Genomic DNA, 21,910 nt, shown 5'->3' with positions numbered 1-21,910 from the left:
ATTATTACTTGGATGGGAGATCACTAGGAAATCCCAGGCTATCAACCAGTTGGAGATTTATTTTTTTAAAAAAAATAACCTAGAACAGGGGTGTCAAACTGCCGGCCCACGGGCCGGACACTTCATGAAGAAACCGCACCCACCCCAATTCCTGGCAATGGGGAAATGTCACATGATGTCACGAGTTTGACATGTCTGACCTAGAAGAAAACAATGCCAAACCCCTTCTATTCAAATAGTTCTTGAGCTGTAATTGTAATGGAGTCTGCCCATTATGGTCGCAAGTCATGATGGTCCTTAAGTGAGGAGATCATGTGGGCCTACTCTCCCTGAAGAGGACATTAAGTGACTGCATGGGTCTTGAAGTGGAGCATAGGGCTAGGGGGGCCCTGGGAGGCCTAGCACAGGCACAAGCTCACCCACCCAGGGCCTCCCAAAGCCTCCCCCACCTCCTGAAGTGCCCTGTGTTCTGCTTTCTGCTGTCAGGGACCCCGCCGGCCTTGGCCTGCTCCCCACCCTGCCATTCACCCAACCAAGGGAGCCTGTAGCCGGACAGCAGAAGCTACCAGTATGTGGGGTGGTTACTGCTTGTAGGCCAAGGCCTGCTTCCCACATAGCTATCCAGGAACTATAAGGGCTCATCCTGCTCTCAGCCAGGTTCAGGGCCCAAGGGCACCCAACTTACCCTTCTGTCTTCTGGAGAGGCTCCTGGCCAATACAAGGTTCAGCTTTCCTAAAGAGGCTGCCTCTTGGCAACCATGTGCTATTCTGGGGCTTCCTTACAAAGGAAGCCTGCTACAGGATCACAAGACTAGCACCTGTTTGCAGAATATTTCAAAATTTATAAGTAGCTTTTGCCGCGGGCGGGGGGGGCATAACTTCGAGTGGTCACTAAACAAGCAGTCAGGACTACATAGAACACGAAAGAGCCAGAGATGTGAGGAATAAAGTGGGGAAGATGTTGCTGCAACAGATAAAAAGCTGCATTATTCATTTAATAATTAGGCAATGTTTCTGATATATTGCTAAACTAGGCAGTTGAATGCACTGAAAAGCCAGGAGTTTGCAGGAACACATTCTCTGGAAAAGTTTTAGTAGATGAGAGAAGTCTCCCCATGCTCTTCTTTATGACAGAAAGAAAAAGCCATAATTGAAGAAACAATAGCTCAGAGATTCACTGGGTTAAAATCCAGCATATATGCTGAGGCAGAGAATAGGGAAAGAAAGTGCCATCTTCCTTCCCATTTTAAAGTTTGGGGTGGTCATTACTTCTTTAATTTACTTTCCAAGAGTAGATTTATAAGCACTTTTTTATTATTTGGAATGATTCTACAACATAATTTTAACTATATGAAATTATTGTAAAAGCTCCTAGGCTACTGAGGCACATTTGCTGTACTTGTTAATTGCTGCACACTCCCTCCTTATTTAAATTCATATATGTTTATTGCTTATTTGCTGTATGTTTATCCTACTTTTCAGATAATTACTATCTTCAAAACTGGCTCACATCAACAAAAGAGAGCGAAGGAATGGCTTTCCAGTGGGCTTGCAACTAAGTATGCATGACTCACAAGGGAATATATGGTAAAACAATTGAAAAAGAAATAAAAATGAAGTGGAGATACATTAATCCAAAAAGGAACATATTTGCCAGAGAAAAAATTAGGTATATTTTTTTAAAAAAAGTTTTACTAAATATTAATTGGTGCATTTCTCATTTGAGGAATGGGTGAAACTCCTTAGTTTAGAAATGAGAAACCACATTCACATTTAATATAGCTCACCATTGGTGTTCCTGTGCAAAAGAGTGAGCACCTTTGCAGGAAACCACAGCTTCCATTTTTCTGTTAGTTTAGAAAAGCTTCCATTGTCTGTTAATTCAAGACCAAGATGGCTGCACATGTGGCTCTGCCTGCCGCTGTTCTTATCCAATGCCACCTCCTCTTTGTAGCCCAGCAATATGGTAAATATTGGTGCATCTGAGGAGGGGAGGTAGTAATATGCATCTCATCCAATAATATTGTGATGACCTTTCCAACATAAGATGGGCAAGTTGTTCTCTTTCTTTCACCGTTTTTCACCCTCTCTTCATTATGAGAGCAGATTCCCATCTCCCAAACCCATTGAAGTCTTCTGCCTTTATAGGTTTGGTGAGTAATAATTCTGGAGTGAATTGACCTAGCTTTACCTCCTGCCATACTACTGAAGAGGAAGGACTAAAACTGGACTTCTTCATCAACCAAGATAATTGCTACGTGTGTTGATACCCCCTGCTACTTGGACAAATAAGCCTCCAGCATCTGGGCACTTTCAGTCTCTCTGAAAAGGGCCAACACAAGCTGGAAGACTTGGAAAATGAGCTGTTGTGGAATCAGTTCAGTCATTTAATGGAAGGCAAGGATTCAGTTTTGAATCTGAAAGACTTCCAGTGAAGTGGCTCAGCATTCTATCTTTGTGTTGACAGGGATCAGTGGTTGGGATAGGAACAGGGGCTGATCGAAATTTGACAGGCCTCTGTGTGCTTCTTGTATTCTCAGCATGTGATACAAGTCCACACACTCAAAGGCACCCCTTTCTACCTCTGCATACCTAAGCCATCTCATTCCAAAGCTGCCTCATGATCCACAGCATAAAAAGGAGCCTTAGCTGGCCAAAGAGTTGGAGGACCAGAGTCACATCCTAGCCATTTTCACAGAGGGGGAAAGAGCATCAAAGTTTCTAGCAATCTTATCATAAATCTTGATTAGACTTTGCCAACCTGAGCTCTCTATCTCAATGGCTAAAGATTCTCATTGTTGTAATTTCAGTACATCTGAAAGACATAGGGGTGGGATGGGGCGTTCTGGGTCCTATTTTTCCTTGACTGGCTACAATGAATACTTCCGGATCCTAGTTTTCTCCCTCTATACTCCAGAGGAGTAGAAGTTACTTCTATTGCAGGAAAATTGCTAACTTTCTCTTTCCCTCTTTTGTTGAGCATTTTTACCCTACAAGAAAGCTCATAACTCTGTTCTACCTTTTGTATGATAGAAACTGCATCTAAATATCATATTAAGCTATAATTTGATTAATAACTTTACACTGTATAAATCATGGTGGCTGGGCTTACACAACACGCTGAATTAAAACTAAGTCAACCCCATTAAGACATAATGCAACATCAAAGCCTAGCCCAAAAATTCGCCTCACAATATTCAATAATGGCCACCCACTTGCAATATCATCCACAAGGCATCTGTTCCAAAAGTAAGTCCTATATAGCATTCATTCAGAATTATTTCCAGCCAGGTAAATTACTATAAGATTGCAGCCTCTGATAGTTTCAAAACAATAAACAAATAGAGTGGAATTTCTCTCGGCTGATGCAGTGTATTTCTTTTGAATTCCAACTGGTGGATCAGAACCTAATACTGTATCTCAGCCAAGGTATGATAGGTTGCTACACCAACGTTAGCACTTCAAAAACTTATAATAATAAGTTTGAGCTAAATGTAAGTCATTAGTCTGAAAAGACTGACAAACAAGGGAAGAAAAGGCCATTCTTTTTGGGTTAACATCTGGTCATCAGTACTGAAAATAGGTAGCTTAATTAGATTTATCTACCTACCTTTAGCCGAACTCTAAAGTGCTGCCCTAGTTGCCAGACAGAAAATGGACTGGAGGACATTTCTTCTCTCTGTGAAATCCTGCCTCTGAAATCCTTGCCTGCTAGCCAGTTCTTTACAGAGAGGGAAGGAGAGTCTAGCTATACTTACAGGACAATGGTCTATGGAAGGTCAGCAAAGAGGAATTTAGGGCTTCCAAATAGACATGGTAAGATGGCTCCAGAGTTTCTGCAAAGCAGTCTATCACTGTGGAATACAGGGACTCACTATGATACAATAACAGGCACTACCTTTACAAAAATCTCCTGTGGTGGGAAAAACGAATACGGTACTTGGTTTCATCTTTGAAGGCATAAACAAAACATAAGAGGAAGCAGACAGTTGACTCTTTCCTCCCTGGAAACATATTCTACAGAGATAGTCACTAAAGCTGTTGTACAAAATATTGTTGTGATCTTGAGCAAGAAAGAAGGGGAGGTGCAAGGAAAGAAGTACTAGCTTTCCCCCACTGTTTTTTCCCCAGTTTAAACCTTCTGTCCTTCATACTGTTTCTTTTTCTGTATACATAAGAAGATCAATGGAAATTAGGTTTGCCTAATGCTGGATAGGATCAGATTGCCTAACTACTGATGATGAAGTTGGCTATTCTTTCCTGATACTGAAGACAGACAATTAAATAATGATAAACTCTATTTTTGTAACTATTTCACAAACAATGCATAAAAATATTGTACCTTATATCATGCCTTTGTAATGAGCATATGCTGCCCTTCAGAAAAAATAAATAATGTATTTATGTAGCACTGATGTTATCTAATTTGAACACCAAGAACCCCACAGTTCAGGACTGAGTTACAAATATTTTCTTCTATAGATGCTAAGTACAGTAAATATTTCAATATAATAAAAGATAATTATCTCTGAACGGCTACAAGTGTAAGCAAACTAAACTCATATAACAACTAGCCTCACAGATCATGCTGAATCTTTAAATTAGCTTTGGCCCAACTCAAATCATACATCCATATGTACTGCAGACTGGGCAGGATGGGTTGGGACAGCATCTTGTTTAGCCCAGCATCATTAAAGAATCACTTATTCCATTCTAAACAAAATTAGTAGAAATAAATAAATGGGCATGTGTACCCTCCAAACATCTTTGGGCTTCCCTGGACACAAAGGAAACTGCCTGTCAACTGACTTAAAGATCATTGATGATAAAGGTAAAGGTAAAGGTTCCCCCGCACATGCGTGCTAGTCGTTTCCAACTCATCTCCGTTTCAAAGCCGAAGAGCCAGCGCTTGTCTGAGGACGTCTCCGTGGTTATGTGGCCTGCATGACTAGACGCCAAAGGCGCACGGAACGCTGTTACCTTCCCACCATAGTGGTCCCTATTTTTCTACTTGCATTTTTACGTGCTTTCGAACTGCTAGGTTGGAAGAAGCTGGGACGAGTAACAGGTGCTCACTCTGTTACGCGGCACTTGGGATTTGACCCGCCAAACTGCCAACCATCTGATCGACAAGCTCAGCGTCCTAACCCACTGAGCCACCGCGTCCCCTTCATTGATGATACACTTAGACAATTTGCTCAAAATAAGTAATAAATTAATGGGCCTATGCAACCAAGAACCAAGCCCAGAAGGATTATTTTTATGTGATCAAATGATATATTTTTTGATTCCAAGCTTTGTGTGCATACTTAGCATGGCTAACCAGGGTGCATCAAACCAACTTTGAACAGGATAAGTAGAAAAGGTTAAGATAAGATAAGTTAACTTGTAATATCTTTATGGGCAATAATGAAACATGTAATAGAAAACATAAGAATGATGTGACTATATAAAAAAATTTTAAGTTTGGAAAGTAATGTATGGTACTTCAAGCTGTATAATATATTAGGAGAAGGAAAGGTTGTATAAACTTGGTTTTAGTATGGAAATTTAAAGCCCAGTTGGAAAGAAGAATAGTTTTTAATAATTGATATAAAATTGTTTTTTCTGTAATTGTTCTTATTGGGTATTATTGATATTATTGTGGTGGATATTAAATGGATGTTGAATTTAACTATGGCAGTAAGATTTCTAGTAAAAAGGTAGAATTACTGATTACAGAAGAATGGACTGTAAAGTTTTTAATTTCGAGGATATGGTAAAGATCTTAGTGCACCTGAAAGACTATTTGCAACAGAGAGATACTACGGAGCAAATATGGGACTAAAAAGTATTATTTTGCATTTGAATAATTATTGATATGATATATATATACATTTGGACTTTATCTATATGAGTTAAAGTGCGATAGTTTAAATAGTTTAGGATTGTTTGCATAAGTTAGATTATGATTGTTTGTATTTTTATACCCTGTACTCAGCTCTGGGAAGTCGGGGGGGGGGAGGGGAAAGGGAGGGAGGGGTTGGGGAGGGTTGGGGAGTGGGAAGAGGGTGGGAGGGGAGGGGGTTGGGAGGGGTTTTGTTTTGCTAAAGATAAAATGTATTGTAAAACTTTTCAATAAAAAAAAGATAAGGGGCCTATGCACCCAAAACACCTCTGGGCCACTACATCATGTAACCACATATCCAAGAAAGTGGCCTTAATGTGGAACAGTTTCTCACCTGGGAGATCCATGCATAACAGAAATCTACTGCATGCAAAAGGCAATTATTCCATTATTAGTCAGTGGTAGCATATCAAACTAATTATGCTTCAAATAGAAACAAAACAGGAAATGGGCTTATATCTCAGCAGGTCATTATACTTACTTGACCTAGACCAGGGGTGTCAAACTCACACTGTCACGTGATGTGTTGCAACATATCGTGACTTTTTTTCCATTGTCAGCAATGAGGTGGACATGGTTTTGCCATGATACATCCAGCAGTTTGACACCCAAATTTAAGCAGGATTGGACTGGTTAGAATTTGCATGGAAAACAATCAGCACTTTGACCTGGAAACAAATTTGGAGCATTGATGTTATGTTGTTCAATCTACTACCTCCAGTTAACAGGGTTTTTTTTTTCTTATTGGAGGAGTTGAAATATAAGGATCATTTGCCAGACAGTGCAGAGAGGCAATATCTTCAGTTAAAACATTTTTTGACATGATCTAGATGTGGGCCAGCAGCCTTAAGTGCTTCTCTCGCTCTGGAGGATTTAACATATTGTTTATAATAATCAGCCTGTAACAGCTATTTATAAAAGGCTATTAGAATACATTAAAGTAGACATCCAAGAATATTGGGAAATATTGGGTATGTAAGCATTAATGTTTATCACTATACTGTCTTCTGGGCCTCTCTGTGTCACATTTCAATATGTCTAAAATTATGGTTAATTCAACTTCATCAACAAAATTATTTTGCATGTGAATACCTATCATTTTTTTAAGCAAGAAATTGATGGTTTCATCTCACAGCTGGAGATATGCTTAAAAAGCAACACTGGTTCACGCCCAGATGTCACCAAGCGCTACAAGAGTTCTTTTTGGATAGAAATTGTTTTACATATTAATACTCTTCCCATTCTTTTTATAGAGGCTTATATCCCTTTGAATTATGTATCAATGGTTTGGAAACTAACAGGAAGATAATGGAAATAAATATTGTCTGCTTTTATGATCACAAAAAAGGATACTATAAAGCTGGAAGAACATCCATTTGCCATCAATTATACAATGGTCTAAAGAACTCATCTCTCTTTCTATATTTGAACATAGATTTTATCACCAGGAGTCCAGTTTGGAGGACTACATATATGAGTTTATAAGCTTTTCTTTTATATTGTTAATATTATAATTTAATTTATGATGTGATATGACTATATTCTTAGTTTTATGTAGTACCTAAGAGGTGTGTGCTTTGTGCCTTTTTTTTTCCTTTTCCCCACTTTCTTTTGCATATGCCCATACGCACGGATGACAGTGGCATTGTCTTCTGATTATACGTAAGTTTGGATTGGGGGAAAAAATCAATTTATAGTAGTACTCCTTGGCATAGAGTAACACAAGTTTATTTCTGATTGCTAGTTAAAACACAATCACCCCATTCTTGATTTGGTATTAACAATGCCAACACAAAACTGATAGTTGAGCCTACTGCCATTTAAGCTGAGCCCTTATCCTGACTTCTTTCCTTCTGTTTGAATCACTACCAAGTGGTGTTGTCCTGGTTTGTGGGTGAAGAACTCATTAGAAGCAATTGGTTTTTCTCTTTGTTGTTCTCCCCTTCAGCACATCACTAACCAATGTAGGAAAACAGCAATCAGGAGTCTGTAGCACAAATGGAGAAGGATTGACTTCCCTGAGGTAACTGGTCAAGTTACCTGCTTCTTTGCATACCTGTACCATATTTTGGCATCGCCTAAGTTTAAAAAAGTGGAGAATATATAGGAAGGCATCTGAGTCAGAAATATTTTTTTTTGGGGGGGATATGATTATTTTTCTACTTAACAATGTAAGATCTCACCAGAGTAATGATATTTGAGCTGTCTAATGGAATGTATTGTCCTCAGTACTAATGTTGGTGGGAGAGATTTTGTGGGAACTGACTGGCTCACAAACAGTCCATGATATGCATTTTCCATCTTCCGATTAAAGCTTCTCTCTGCCGTTATCCAGCTATGATGCATCAACACTGGTGGGGAGAGGCAGGATCAATTAAATATACATCCCAAGGTTCTGTGGTGATAAACCGGTTTCGCATTATACAAACAAGACTGGTATAACACTATTTGAATCATAGAATGGTCACTGGGGACAAGGCCTATGTTCATGGGGAATCCTGGCTTGCTAAGGCTGTTTCATGCAATATTGATGAAAAAATCAATACAGGAGATCATTTTTGTCTATCAAGTTGCTGATAAAATTATAAGAGCAAAGTTAATGGGGGTGGGTGGGAAAATGTATTCAGAAAGAAGTACAAGTTCATTTTTTAAAAAAATTACATTTAGGTGTTAGATAGAATATGGAAAAGCACAAATCTTTCACTAACATCAATGGGTGTATATAAAAATGCAATTTAATGATCTTAAAACTTAATACACTATTCTTTAAAACCAGAGGAAAAACAGTCTGAGCGGAAAGAGTGTTTATTTTGACTCAATGATGCAAAGTGGGTAGTTTTAAACCCTGAAGTAAATAATCTTTTAAAGAGACAGGTTGTTTTTAAATGGTTATGTATACTGAAACTCATAACTGCTTTTGCATACAAGCAAAAACAAAGTTTGCTAATTCTGACTTTAAAAAGATATGTTGGCATCTTTCACATTTTAAATCTTTTATAGCTTTACCACAGGAAATGGAGCTTTGCTCAGCTGTCAAAATAAAATAGAGTTTTTATCTACGGAAAGGAAAATGCAGCATACTTGGAAATGCACTTCTAGAGTTCAGAAAAGCCAACTTGAAGAAGTACTATACAACAAGAAGTACTGAGCAGCTTCTTATAGATAAAAAAATCTTTAAGTCAAAGAGAGTACATGAGATTTTGAACTTCCCATAATTAAGGTACTGAAACTACAACTGGATACTATTTCAGTAAATAGTAAAAAATGAATGAGTAGTTTGAGAATCATTGTAGATGCATAAGGACCTTTTGATTGAGCTAAGAATTAGAAGGGGAATGGAAGAAGGATGCAATCACTAAGGAAGGATACCAGAAAATAACTAAAATGCAGAAAGCAAGGCTAACACTCAAAAAGCTAAGAGTAATGAAACGTTTTCTTTTTAATTATGTAAATAGTAAGGGGAAGAAAAAGGAAAGAGTGGGCTTGCTTCTTGGAGAAGAGGGTAGAATGGTAACAGGTGACAGAGAGAAAACAGAGTTCATCATTTCCTACTTTGCTTGGACTTCTCTGCAAAGGAGAATAGTATTCAAACAGAACTAATGATAACATAGCTGACATAAGCAGGAAGTAGCAATCCAAGGTAAGTAAAGAGGTAGAAAATAGAATAACAGAGGTGGAAGGGACTTTGGAGGTCTTCGTCCAACCCCCTGCTCAATAAGGAAACCCTATACCATTTCAGACAAATGGTTGTCCAATCTCTTCTTAAAGACCTCCAGTGTTGAAACACCCACAACCTCTGGAGGCAAGTCGTTTCACTGATGAATTGTTATAACTGTCAGGAATTTTTTCCTTAATTCTAGGTTGCTTCTCCCTTTGATTAGTTTCCATCCGTTGTTTCTTGTCCTGCCTTCAAGTGCTTTGGAGAATAGCTTGACTCCCTCTTCTTTGTGGCAGCCCCTGAGATATTGGAACACTGCTATCGTGTCACCCCTAATCCTCCTTTTCATTAAACTAGACATACCCAATTCCTGCAAGACCTCCAGTGTTGAAACACCCACTACTTCTGGAGGAAAGTCATTCAGTGATTAATTGTTCTGTCAGAAAATTTCTCCTTCGTTCTAGGTTGGTTCTCTCCTTGATTAGATTCCACTCTTTAGTAGCGAGGGAGCACCAGGTTACTATGAAAAGTTAAACTTCTAAGACAAAAGTCCTAACAGAACTTGTAGACTGTCATTTCTCTGTGATCTTTGACAATAATTTGAACCACACATAGTGTTAGACAACTGGAAACGAATAAATGCTGTTCCAAAAGTGGGGAGGGGGAGAGGACCTGAGTGCAAACTTTCTTCACAGTAACCAGTTAGTTGACCATAAAAATGCAGTGGACATAGTATATCTTGACTTCAGTCAATTGTTTAACAAAGCCTTCAATGTGATTCTAATAAAGAAGATGGCATAATGTGACTGTGCTAAACTATCATTACTTGGAAACATACTTGATCGAACATTAGCTCCAGGAGTTAAAACATAATATCATCAGATTGGCAGATGACAAAAAGACCGGAACATAGCAAATCCCTTAAAGCAGGGTTTTCCAAACTGTGAGGTGTACCTCACAGTTTGGGGAGGTTCAGACAGAGTGCAGGGGATGGGTGAAGAACCATTTTGTTGTACATTGTTACAATAAATCCTTGTTTCCCAAAGTTTTATTGAATTGTTTTCATCAGGTTTTTATGCTGATATATTATTAAGGCTTAGAGTTTAAAAGGAGGTCTGTATATTAAGATTACACTAAAGGGAGGTAACAACGACAACAACGATTATTATTATTATTTTATTATTATTATTATTATTATTATTATTATTATTATTATTATTATTATTATTATTATTATTATTATTATTATTATTATTATTATTATTATTTGGAAGGGACCTTGGAGGTCATCTAGCCCAACCCCCTGCTCAGAAAGAAAACCTATACAATTTCAGACAAATGATTGTCCAATCTCTTCTTTAAAACTTCCAGTGTTGGAGCATTCACAGCTTCTGGAGGCAGGTTGTTCCACTGATTAATTGTTCTATCAGGAAGTTTCTCCTTCATTCTAGGTTGCTTCTCTGATTAATTTCCATCCGTTGCTTCTTGTCTTGCCTTCAGGTGCTTTGGAGCATAGCTTGACTCCCTCTTCTTTGTGGCAAACCCTAAGATATTGGAAGACTGTTATATGTCACCCCTTGTCCTTCTCTTCATTAAACTACACATACCCAATTCCAGCAACCGTTCCTTATATCTTTTAGCCTCCAGTCCCCTAATCATCTTTGTTGCTCTTCTCTGTACTTTTTCTAGAGTCTCAACATCTTTTTTATATCGTGGTGACCAAAACTGGATGCAGTATTCCAAATGTGGCCTTACCAAGGCATTGTAAAGTGGTATTAATACTCCACGTGATCTTGATTCTATCCCTCTGTTAATGCAGCCTAGCACTGTGTTGTCTTTTTTGGCAGCTGCAGCAGCACACTGCTGGCTCATATTTAGGTGATTGCCCACTAGGACTCCAAGATCCCTCTCACAGTTACTAATATTGAGTAAGGTACCACCTATACTACACCTGTGCATTTGGTTTTTCTTGCCTAAATGTAGAACTTTACTTTTTTCACCATTGAATTTCATTTTGTTACATAGCGCCCAATGTTCATGTCTGTCCAGATCCTCCTGTATCTTAAGCCTATCTTCTGGAGTGTTGGCTATTCCTGCCAGCTTGGTGTTATCTGCAAATTTGATGAGTTCCCCATCTATCTCCTCACCCAAATCATTGATGAAGATGTTGAAGAGCACTGGGCCCAGAACAGAGCCCTGGGGCACCCCACTACACACTTCCCTCCATGTAGATGCAGTTCAATTGAGGACCACATGCTGAGTACAGCTGGTCAGCCAGCTATGAATCCATCTGGTGGTGATGCTGTCTAACCCACATTTTTTTATCTTATCAAGTTGTGATCTACTTTATCAAATGCCTTACTGAAGTCCAAGGAAATTATATCCACAGTATTCCTCTGGTCCACTAATTTTGTCACCTGGTCAAAGAATGCATGTCCGACATGATCTGTTTTTGACAAACCCATGTTGGCTTTTGGTAATGACTTTGTTTGCCTCTAGGTGTTTGCTGATTCATTGTTTGATTATCTTTTCCGGAATCTTTCCAGATATTGAGGTCAGGCTGATAGGTCTGTAATTTTCCTGGATCCATTTTTTTTTCCTTTTTTGAAGATGGGAACTACATCAGCTCTTTTCCAGTCCTCTGGTATTTCTCTAGTGCTCCAGGATCTTTGAAAGATATAGTTCAATGGTTCTGAGATCACATCTGCTAGTTCCTTCAGAACCTTGGGGTATAATCCATCTGGTCCTGATGATTTGAATCCGTCTAGGGTGGACAGGTGTTCACTTGCCATTTTCTTGCCTATCTTAACTCGTGTTTCTAATCCGTTTTTTACGGTAGATGGCTTGGACTGTTTTTCCCTTTGTGCAAAGACGGATGCAAAAAACAAGTTGAGTAATTCTGCTTTCTCCCTGTTGAGAGATATTTAATAACAAACTAGAACAATGGTTAGAAATAAATAAAATCCATTTCATCTGGAACAAAGGTAAAGCTTTTTTATTTGGGTATGAAAAACTAAAGGCATGAAAAGAAGCAACAGAACATGCAGAAAAAATCTGGGTGTCTTGGTGGAACAACATGAGTCAATAGTATGTTGCAGCTGTAAGAAACAGCAAATTCAATCCTGCATCAGAAGAAATATAATCAAGAGAAGACCCTGTTCCTTCTTGGTCTGTCCATTCCTAGAATATTCTGAACCCCTATTTTCAAAAGGACACTGACAAACTGGAGCATGTCCACAGTAGAGCAACCAAAATGACAGGAAGAAAAAAAAACCCATGAACAAGAAACGTTGGTAGCATTGAATATGTTGGTCTAGAGAGAAGATGGGGATGAGACATGGTAGCTGTCTACAGGCATCTGAAAGACTGTCATGTTGAAGACAGGGCAGAAATTATTCAAAGTTATTTCAGAAGACAGGACAAACGACAAGGGATTTTAATTACAAGTCAAATTAAGTTGGATATCAGGAAAAATTTCCAGATAGTTGAGAAATGTTCTCAGCCATGGAACTGACAAGTGTTGGGATTTGATGTATCTAAAGTTTGGATAGCCATTTGCTGGGGAGACTGAAGTAAGGGATTTCGGAATTGGTCAGGACTAGACTAGAAGCACTCCCAGAAATCTTCCAACCCTTGTATCCTATGAGTCTGATGTTTGATATGATTCAATATTTCAGCAATGATGATGATCAAACTGCCATCAGCATCATCCGCACGATCTCATCATCTACAGCAGGGGTCCCCAACCCCCGGGCCCTGGACCAGCACCAGGCCATGGCATGCCAGCACAAACAAGCAAAGTCCCATCTGCGGGATGCAGGCAGCACACAAAACCACATCCCCTCCGGTCCGTGGAAAAAGCTCTCTCCATGTAACCGGTCCCTGGAGCCCAAAAGGTTGGGGACCTCTGATCTACTGGTTTGACGAGGCACCTGGTGTTGCTGCTTCTGAGCCTGTGGGCTTGGAGTGGATGCTCTACTAAGGAGGCAGGAGCCGTGCCATGGCCCTCTCAGATCAGGGGTTGGCCCTGGATTCTTCCATAGGTAAAGCCCATCTGGTTCCACTCACTGCATGTCCACTTGGTGGGCCTGTCACCTCAGTGCCCTGCCCACCATTTTACTGAGGGCATTCCTGGGAGACTTGGATGGTTTTTTACAGCAAAAGTGGAAGGAAAAAAATATAGACACAATGCAGTAGCGCAGGCAAACACCTTTTGATCAGCATCCTGTGGGCAGCTGACGGGGACCAATCTCAATCCCCAACCCCAGAAGTTGGAAGGAAGCTGGAGGGGGCGGGATTGCATTTAAAAATGGAAATCGGCGATTTCAAGCTGGGGGATGGTAGGATAAATGAGAACACCTGAGTTGCCTAGGAGTTGGCCCCCGGATCGGAGGACACCCCAGTCCCCAGCCCCAACCGTCAGTCTCCGAAACGCCTAACATCCAGGGACCGTCAGGCGTCGGAGAAGTGAGCGTGATTTTTTTTTTTATTCCATTTATATCCCGCCCTTCTCCGAAGACTCAGGGCGGCTTACAAGCTTAGCAGTAGCCTTCATTCTATGTATATGCCTGCTTATTAGGGCTTTCACACACCCCCAAGCAGCATTATTACAAAGTCAGCTTAATTGCCCCCAACAATCTGGGTCCTCATTTTACCTACCTCGGAAGGATGGAAGGCTGAGTCAACCTTGAGCCTGGTGGGATGCGAACCTGCACTAATTGCAGGCAGCTGGTGTTACTTAAGGAGGCATTAGCCCACTGCTCCACCAAGGCTCTGTTGAATTAACACTCTGGGTGCAATTTGGACGTCCGGGGCTGCCCGTAAAAAGTGAAAGGAAGTTTTTGCCGCGCCTCGTCTGACTGTGTATACAGTACGGGCACAGTGATACAAAGCGCGTCTGATACTCTAGCCAGGCGAGGGACTAAGGTGGGGGCTGTTAGGAGCCGCGGAAAAGCGTTCGGATCCCAGGTCAGGTCCCGGGAGAGAGAAGTCGTTGGAAGCCGAACTAGGCGTCGGGGCGCAGGGCCTTTTGGGAGGCTGCCGAATGAGAAGCCAGGGCTCCCGCTCGCCGGCCGACCTCTGGCCGGGCTGAGCGTTTGCGACGTCCTTGGCCGAGCGGTGCTCGTCGCCTTGCCCCCTTTTGGACGGAACGGTCACTAAGCCCGGCTGGTCTGGACGTGGCAAGCCCCGGCGGGCGAAGGGGGAGCGGCGACGCCGGCCGCCAAAGGCTCGGGAAGAGCCGGGAAGATTTTTGCAAAGGCGCCCGGAAAGACTGCAGCGCTGTGAGAACAAGCTCACTTCGCCCCCACCGGAACGCAGGTCCTGGTCACAGGTGAGTCCGAAAGCGGCCCGCTTTCGCCTGCTCTTTCCCAACTCCCCCGGGGGGGGGGTGTCCCGCGAGTCTGGGGCGGTCCGAGGCGGGGAGCGGCAGAGGGTCAGATCGCCGGAGTGTGTGTGTGGGGGGGGGAGTCTTCCCTTGCCGCCTGCGCAGTGGGGAGGCAAATTCGGGCTTGCTCCTCTTTGCCGGGGAGTCCGCCCTCGCCTCTCGTCGGACGGGCGAAGGGAGCGCCCAAGGCAGCCGCTCGGCTCCCGCGCCAGAGGCTGGAGGAAGCGGCGGAGGAGAAGCGGGAGCGAGCCTCCCCTCCCCTCCCCACGCTCAGGCGGCTTTCAGGGGCAGCAGAAGGCCTCTGCGCTTTGCCTTGGCCCGTGCAGCGGGCCAAGGGGAAGGTCAGCGACGTCCCCGGAGCAGGCCACTTGTCTTGGGCGAAGGGCAAACTGTATCCCCAGCTGGGCAAGAGGCAAACCTTCCTGTGGTAGGGTCGGCTTTCTGCGTTCCCGAAAACAAGCCAGCGGGTCCTTCCGAGCAGTCGCCGTCCTCCTCGCTTTGCGAGAACCGTTAGAGCAGGGGTAGGCAACCTCGGCTCTTTTTATGACTCACGGACTTCAACTCCCAGAATTCCTGAGCCAGCTTGGCTGGCTCAGGAATTCTGGGAGTTGAAGTCCGTGAGTCATAAAAAGAGCCGAGGTTGCCTACCCCTGTATTAGAGCTTGGCTGTATGGTCCCCGGCGGAGCTGGAAAGAGCAGGCGGGGGGCAGCTTTGGCCAGCTGGTCGCTGAGATCTGGCCTTGGAAGTGGGCCCTTGGAGCCTTCCAAGTTGCCCTGCTTTAAGAAAACTCAAAACTCGGAGGCAGCTCTCATGCCTTCAGGTAGATTTAACGGTGCCTTTCCCAACCAGTTGCTTTTCAGATGTAGCAGAGTTTTTAGACTATACTCCCCATAATGTTCCCGCTGTTGGGAGCTGTATTCCGTCCGAGGCACAGGGCTGGTTGCTAATTAGGGAAGGCCGATTTAATTGAACCGATGCTTTGGGTGGTGGGATGCCTTCGAGTCATTTTTTAAGAAAACTCCTGGTGACTGCCCAGACAAGTCTCTGCAGTTTTCTCGGCAAGGTTTTTCAGAAGTGGTTTTCCATTGCCTGCTTCCTAGGGCTAAGAGAGAGTGACTGGCCCAAGGTCACCCAACTGGCTTTGTGCCTAAGGTGGGACTAGAACTCAGGGTCTCCTGATTTCTAACCTAATGTCTTAAGTCAATACAATCTGTGTCTCAGTTCATTTGAAGGGTTATCAAATAAAGAGAAACTAGATGATAGGAGCAGCTTTAGAAACAAAACAGTGACAAGACCACACTTCATATTTGACAGTTAAAAATCACAGGACCACCCCCCCCCCCCAACTGAGTCTTGAGCTAGTTTATTTCACTGTGGTTGACATTTGCTTGGCCTATTTATCCTACTTTAAAGTTTTTAAAAAATATCTAGAAAAATGTTCATTTAAGGAATGCTTTAGTATAAACAGTCTTAAAAGCAAGCCCAATTTTGAAAACACACCGGAGCTAAAACCAGAGACTTTATCCCCTTTTAGTCATCTTATTCATTAATATGATTCAAGGGTACCATTGGCATTAATTGATCTGCTTAGTAAAAGCATCCATCCAAGTGGTAGCAAGTGTCATAATTAAATCGAAGTTCAGCCTTCTCCAGCTTCATGCCCTCCAGCCAGTATGTTTCCAGAGGATTATGGGACTTAGAATAGGATAGAGCTAGAAGGGACCTTGGAGGTCTTCTAGTCCATCCCCCTGCTCAAGCAGGAGGTCCTATACCATCTCAGTCAGATAATTGTCCAGTCTCTTTTTTAAAACTTCCAGTGATGGAGCACCCACGATTTCTGGAATATCTGGTGCCACTCCAAGTCTTTCTTGGAGGGCTTGAAGGCTGAGAAGGGACCTTTCTTCCTTGACAGGCCACTTCATTTCTGAGTCTTGCTTTTAATCGGAGGTTAAGTCTGTCTGTAAGGGCAAAACACGGGCTACTTCTCTCCTGCAGATCCAAATTGTGACAATCAGCCACCACCAAGCGTCCTTCTCCTGAGCCCTTTATGCCACAAAAAGCGCATCACCCTGGTGTGCCTGGTCCAGGGCTTCCACTACAAGTGGCCACTGGATGTGATCTGGGAGCGTGATGGCGAAAAGATTAATCGGCTCTCCTTTGCTACTGAGGAGGTCAAGCCACAAGGGAAGTGCAACTTCGCCACTGCCAGTCGCCTGAGTGTGTTGGCAAAGGAGTGGCAGAAAGGCCACGAGTATTCCTGCCTTGTCAACCAAACAGGACAGGTGGTGGGTGACTCGGTGAAAAGCAGTCCAGACCACGAGACAGGTAAGGAAATGCTGGGCAATTAAGCAAGCAGCAAGGGCAGGGGTAGGCAACCTCGGCTCTTTTATGACTCATGGACTTCAACTCCCAAAATTCCTCAGTCAGCATAGCTGACTGAGGAATTCTGGGAGTTGAAGTCCATGAGTCATAAAAGAGCCGAGGTTGCCTACCCCTGGGCAAGGGGAATGAAGAAGCTGGCCGAGTTCTATCATCAGGAAGACATGGCTGGAAAGTGGCTTGGTCTTCTTCCTTTCTGGAAGAGAAAACCTTTCTGGGCCTTGGAGATTGACTTACTAGTGGTCAAGCACGTCTGCTTCCCCCAACCAAAGGGCTGTTTGTTATTGGATCATCAGTCTAAAGTCAGTTTTACAAGGAAGAGGGTTGAGCAGAGCTGGCCTGAGTTCTACTTATGGCAACCCATGACCTCCACTGCCATATACACATATAGAGGGGAGGGAGAGAAATGGAGTCTCTGCATAGTCCCCAACAACCAAATTCCTCTGGCATATGGCTGAGGCAAAAATCCTGCAAACAATTTTCCCTAGAAACATCAGTAATAAAACACATTTTAAAATACACAATTTGGTACTTTTGCATGAACTCTCCAAGAGGACTGGCCAAAATCTGTTGCTTATTTATTGAAAGGATTCTGTGGAATGAAATGAAAAAAGTCCAACTCAAAACATTTGGGTTGCAAGCTTTGCAAACTGAATGGGGGAGGGGGGGTATTAAAATATCAGCCTGAAATGTCTCCTTGAGCAATGCCGCTAGCTTCTGTTACAACAGCAACCTCTTCTTTCCTTCTTTCTGCAGAATCACCTTCAGGTATCTCTGAGGTTCAACTCACCCTTTATGCAGGACATTTTATATTCCTCCTACTAGGGGCCAAAAGCTTGGCCTACAGTGTTATTCTGGGCATTTACAAGATCTATAGAAAAAAAGGTAAGAGACAACTGTCTTGGTTAACAAAGAACAGCTTTTTGTTCCTGTTGAGACATCGCATTGATAGTTTAATTGTAATTTATTGAATCAGCCACAAATGACTTTACTCACACAGCATACTAAGCTGATAAATTATGGTGATGGGTTCCCACTAAGAGTAATTAAACCACATTGTAGTTTAACCTCAACTGCAGATCCCACCTTTGTATAGCAAAGGCCCTGATAGGTATTGGGTATACAGTAAACATACTCTGAGGTGTCTTATTTGGGACATATACTTAAGTGACAGGCAGCCATGTGCTGATGGTCATTGCTGACTATATCCCTACATCTAAATTTACTTCCTTTGCAGGTCTCTAATTGCGTTACCCGCTACAGCAGTATTCACTCCCTTACCAGCCAAGCACAGATTTACGTATGGCTGCAGGCCTTTCCCAGTGAAGATCCATTCCATTCTGAAGTTTCCACATCCTTCATCTCAGCCTCTTCCTTCCAGAGGGACTCGTTGGTCACTTTATATTAAATTGTCCTATGCCTTGAGAAAATTTCAATACGTATTTTCTGCCTCATAATAAAGATGTTAGTGTTTCCTTATCTTTGTGTGGAAATTATTAATCCGGGTGGGTTTTCATATTGTCTCCAAATATTGGGCGAACTAAAGGAAACTGCAGCTATTCAGAGGAAATTATGATGACACATATTCCCACATAGCTGTCTTCCAAATCACATCGCTGCTCTCGTTAAATCCTGGATCACTTGTACTTCACATGTTGGTTGGTCTTCATTGCACTCAGAGTCTTCTGATGTCCTCCATCAAGGCAATGTGAATATAGAAAGGAACAATGTCACTGTTGGATGGGCAACTTTTATAAAATGTGCTGGAATACGAACCCTGATAATAGCATCATACTGTGCTTCTATCACCATAGTCAACGGAAATGAAAATACAGACGGTTTCATTAGAACTAGTTCAGGGGAAGGGGGAAATAATTGTTATGGTTGCATAGTGGGAGTGAAAATGGATGCCATTCAAGGCCCCAAGTCATGTCAAGCCTATTATCTAAACCAGGATTCAGCCTAGACTCGCCCAGGTGCCTTTCCCATAATCTATCAGACAGCAAACATGAGGGTCAGAGGAGCATGGGAGCAGAAGGGCTGTGGAACTAGGGGTCACAAAGTTTGGGGTTAGTTATCTTTTACAACAGCCTAATGAAATCTATCTGTACGTATATTGGGAACAAAGCTGAGAGATGAACAGCACTTTGCTTTCATTCTACAGTGTTGTATAGAAAGCACATTGCATCTGCAAGTATTTAGTTAGGTGATTTGACAGAAATCTTAAAAGGGGATCTTATTCTTTTGTATTAAGTCTGTTGATTAAATAAGATGCTATGTTTTTAATGTGAAAGGATAAGGATCTAAGTTCCAGTGCTAAAAGCATGTTTCAAACAACAGGTAATCGTTCAGATGAAGAATTTTGCTATATTGAAATAACAAATTAAGCCTTGGCTTGCTTAAAAATGGTTTCTTGAATAAACCATAATTGACTAAGTTTATAAAAATGAATCTAGAGTATAAACACTGGATTCTAGATCCAAAACCCAGATAGGTTGATCCAAAACCCAGATAGGTTAATAATAAAGCTCCCAGGCCCAGGCTGAGAGTTTTTAGTTTTTAATTGGGGTTTTTATTCTCAGGGATTAAATTTAATTGTTTTTAATTGTTTTTAATTTTTGTATCACTGTTTTAAGTACCCTGTAAACCGCCCTGAGTCCTTCGGGAAAGGGCAGTATATAAATCCAATAAAATAAATAAATAAATAAATAAATAAATAAATAAAGTCCTATTTAAACATACTTTTTTACAGAATATCAAAAATATAACAGTAGATATATATTTAAGATGGAGAAAGTTAAAACAATATTAATTAAGAGAAATCATAATTATTAAAATGAACTTTCTGCCAAGGCTTAATTTTCTGTCCAAATGCTCCCAATAAAAATTGAAAATAAAGTATTAACTGATAGAGACAATTTTTGGTGGACTAATAAATGATTGAGGGTTATATTTAAGTTAACTACAGTAAACTTTAAATTTGGAGGAACAAGTTAGTCCAGCAGCTCCAACCACCTTACTGTCTAACTTGGATTACAGATTGGATCATATCATCTTTTGATTGAGTTATCTTTATTGAGGGAACAGAAATTCCAGATCATTTGTATAAATGTCTTTGGACTGATAGAAACAGGAATAAATGCCTTAAACAGAGATCATGCAATAAGCAGTGTTTTAAAAATTTGTGATAAATACAGGAGAAGAATGATTTATCTCTCACCTAGTTATTAAAATTTTATTTTAATAAGGAGAAAGCAAACTCAGTGGAGAGATAACAAATTGTATAAACGGCAAGAATTGATTATTAAGAAGAAAATATTTTGAAACTCTCTTTGAAAATGCCAGACTGATCCAACCATTTTCACTTTTCAAATAAACATTATAGAGTTAAAAGAATCTCAGAAATGAGTGGGAACACTTGGAGATTCTCAATGAATTTGAAAACCTTTTAATGCAAATTCACAGCATTTGCTGGGCCTTAGGTGTTGAAATATGTTCAGAAACGAAACAATTTAAAAATGCTGTAATTAAATGGATGAAGATCCTACATATGCCTCAAGAGGAACGTCAATGGAAGAAATCCATTAAATTCACACCAAACATTATACTTAGAAAAAAAAACTGGCATAAGGTGTTTTATTGCTGATGTTTCACTCCAGTATTGTTTGCTAAAATGGGCAGCTTGCTCTCTAAAAATTGTTGGTAAAATAACAACTAGGTTGGATCAGTTTTCCATATTTGGTGGCCAATCATTTTGAATAAAGTTATGTTGCTAATGCATTACACTGGATTCAAGTTGGGACACTTTAGGGATTTTAGAGAAAAAAGAAAAGGTAAATAAAACTTCTAACCTAGACTATTTATGACTGGAATGAAACTAGACATTTCACGCCTCGTGTACTCATCTGCAGTTTTAAATGTAATTTCTTTGCAGCCTGAAGTTCAGCAATAGATCTGTCTTCAAAGCATGTGTGCAAAATGTCTTTCAAGCTGGGTGGGACCACACCTGACCAAGACAAAGAAATGGTTGGGGAGGAGAACAGAACCATATTTAAATGTAATTAAAATGGCAATACCATTAATACAATCACTGTTTCTGAATTAATACTTTTCTCCATCTATCATGCTCAGACTTAAAATTTGCTACTGGGGTGGGTGGGCAGGATAAGTCTTTTGGTGAGCCATTTTCAGTTTTGAGTTTTCTAGTAGCCATTTTTTTATTTTTATTTTTAAAGAATAACTTCCCATTCCAGAAGCTTTACAAGTATTCTGGTTATCAATTAATATGCTTAGGACACCACTAAAGTGATGGCTTGTTTATTTATATTCATTTAAAATATAAATAATAATAATAATAATAATAATAATAATAATAATAATAATAATAATAATAATAATAATAATAATAATAATAATAATAATAATAATAATAATAATAATAATAATTTTATTTGTATACCGCCCTTCTCCCGAAGGACTCAAGGCGGTGAACAGGGCAATAAATACTAAAATACAAAAATACAAAAATTAAGAAAAGATTAAACAAAGTGCCCAATAACTTACAACAATAAGTTAAAATACGTTAAAACAATAATAAAA

At 40.9% G+C, this 21,910-nt stretch overlaps 2 protein-coding genes across 4 annotated transcripts in view; one reads left to right on the top strand and one right to left on the bottom strand.

Annotated features, from left to right (window-relative positions):
- The window catches only part of LOC308664891 (uncharacterized protein), a 58,891-nt gene extending 40,165 nt beyond the window's left edge, over positions 1-18,726 (top strand). Inside the window, exons 2-5 of one of the 2 annotated variants that reach the window (XR_014025777.1) lie at positions 14,817-14,877; positions 16,928-17,257; positions 18,068-18,196; positions 18,549-18,726. Coding sequence is in view for 1 of the 2 variants with exons in the window: in XM_081322433.1 (XP_081178559.1) it covers positions 14,824-14,877; positions 16,928-16,940 (67 nt within the window). In the remaining variant the exon portion in view is untranslated. The remainder of the gene's footprint in view (positions 1-14,816; positions 14,878-16,927; positions 17,258-18,067; positions 18,197-18,548) is intronic. The other variant, XM_081322433.1, reaches the window with a different exon arrangement.
- The window catches only part of SLC43A1 (solute carrier family 43 member 1), a 48,109-nt gene continuing 43,940 nt past the window's right edge, over positions 17,742-21,910 (bottom strand). Inside the window, exon 18 of one of the 2 annotated variants that reach the window (XR_014025765.1) lies at positions 17,742-18,182. The gene's annotated coding sequence lies outside the window, so the exon portion shown is untranslated. Of the gene's footprint in view, positions 18,183-20,019; positions 21,318-21,910 lie in introns of those variants that run through there. The other variant, XR_014025766.1, reaches the window with a different exon arrangement.

This window comes from Vipera berus (assembly GCF_964194415.1).
Source record: "Vipera berus genome assembly, chromosome: 1".
NCBI classification, from domain to species: Eukaryota; Metazoa; Chordata; class Lepidosauria; order Squamata; family Viperidae; genus Vipera; species Vipera berus.
The sequence above is the reverse complement of the archived record's forward strand: the minus strand, read 5'-3'. Positions and strand labels throughout refer to the sequence as shown.